Source organism: Nuphar pumila, chromosome 9, assembly GCF_984573655.1.
Source record: "Nuphar pumila chromosome 9, dmNupPumi1.hap1.1, whole genome shotgun sequence".
Lineage (NCBI taxonomy): Eukaryota > Viridiplantae > Streptophyta > Magnoliopsida > Nymphaeales > Nymphaeaceae > Nuphar > Nuphar pumila.
Genome location: NC_143257.1, coordinates 96,784,372 through 96,785,590, shown reverse-complemented (window position 1 = coordinate 96,785,590; position 1,219 = coordinate 96,784,372). Strand labels below are relative to the sequence as shown.

The 1,219-nt window shown below is 44.8% G+C and overlaps 1 protein-coding gene across 1 annotated transcript; it reads right to left on the bottom strand.

Moving 5' to 3' along the window:
• Positions 1-377: 377 nt before the first annotated feature.
• Positions 378-890, bottom strand: LOC149828732 (uncharacterized). Its single transcript, XM_090017125.1, has one exon. The coding sequence runs from the start codon at positions 888-890 to the stop codon at positions 378-380; it is 513 nt and encodes a 170-aa protein (XP_089873251.1).
• Positions 891-1,219: the final 329 nt, after the last annotated feature.

Here is a 1,219-nt window from a genome sequence, read left to right as displayed (position 1 = left end):
TCTGTCGAGGTCGCATAAACTCTCTCGGCCATCTTCTTCTGATTAGCTTGCTGAGGTGGCGGTGCTTACTGCTGTGGTTGTGGTTGTTGGTCTTCAATTGCCTTTTTCGCATCATCTGCATGTTTCTTGCGGCACTCCCTGATATAGTGCCCCAGTTTTCCGCAGTAAAGGCAGTCGCCCATCACCCGAGAGCATTGTTGTCATGGATGGAACCAGTTGCATTTCTGGCACCGCTGGCTTTGTGTCTGGCCTGTCTTGTGCTCTCCAAAATGCCTTGATTTCTTGGTGTGCAGGTTGAACTTCTTCCCACCGAACCTCTTCTTGAATTCTGGCTTTTGCACTCCTAGGCGATTCTTCTAGAACTTCTGCCCTTTCTTCTAATCATCCTCAAGCAAGGTAGCAACCTGAATGGCCTCGTTGAGGGATTTTGGCCCTCGTGTATATAGGCGGTTTTTGAGTCCTGCTTTCAGTCCTTGGGCAAATTTCATCGCACGGTCTTCATTCATCGTGTATATATTAGGACAATAACGCTCCAAGCTGTGAAACCTTGTGATATACTCTGCCAACGACCCTTCTCCTTGTTGCAGGTTGAAGAATTTCTGCATCTTCTTGGTTCTCTCGTGCTTTAGAAAGTAGGTATTGTTTAGCACTTCCACGAACTGCGTCCATGTCACGGGTCCATTCTGAAACTTCACTGCATGGGTGGTTTCCCACCACTTCTCTGCATGCTCCTTCAGGCGATATGTGACGAAATCTACTTGTAGTTCGGCCGGAACTTTCAACACTCGAAAAATCCTCTCTATTTTTCGCAACCAGGACTCTGCTACCTCAGGATCGGTCTTTCCTACAAACGCAAGTGGATCCATATCCATGAATTTCTTGTACGACATGGTCCCACCTGCATTCGATTTGTCCTGTGCCACCTGTTGTAAGTTGGTGCCCATTTATTGCATTGCTGAGGCTTGTTGGCCGACCTCTCCAACCAAGTTTTGCAGAGTCTCCAGAATGTCGTTGCACTTGTTATCCCATGCCATCTAGTTGGCATGGACATGTTTATAAAATAAATAAATAAAAAAATAGCATTATAGTCGTTCTATAACTTGGTGATTAACAAATACATGAATAACGTTAAATCTGACTAAATTGGTCATAGTTTTAGTGAATTCATTAAATTATATACTTACAGAGTGATGGCAGGTCATCGAGGTTGTCAAGACTA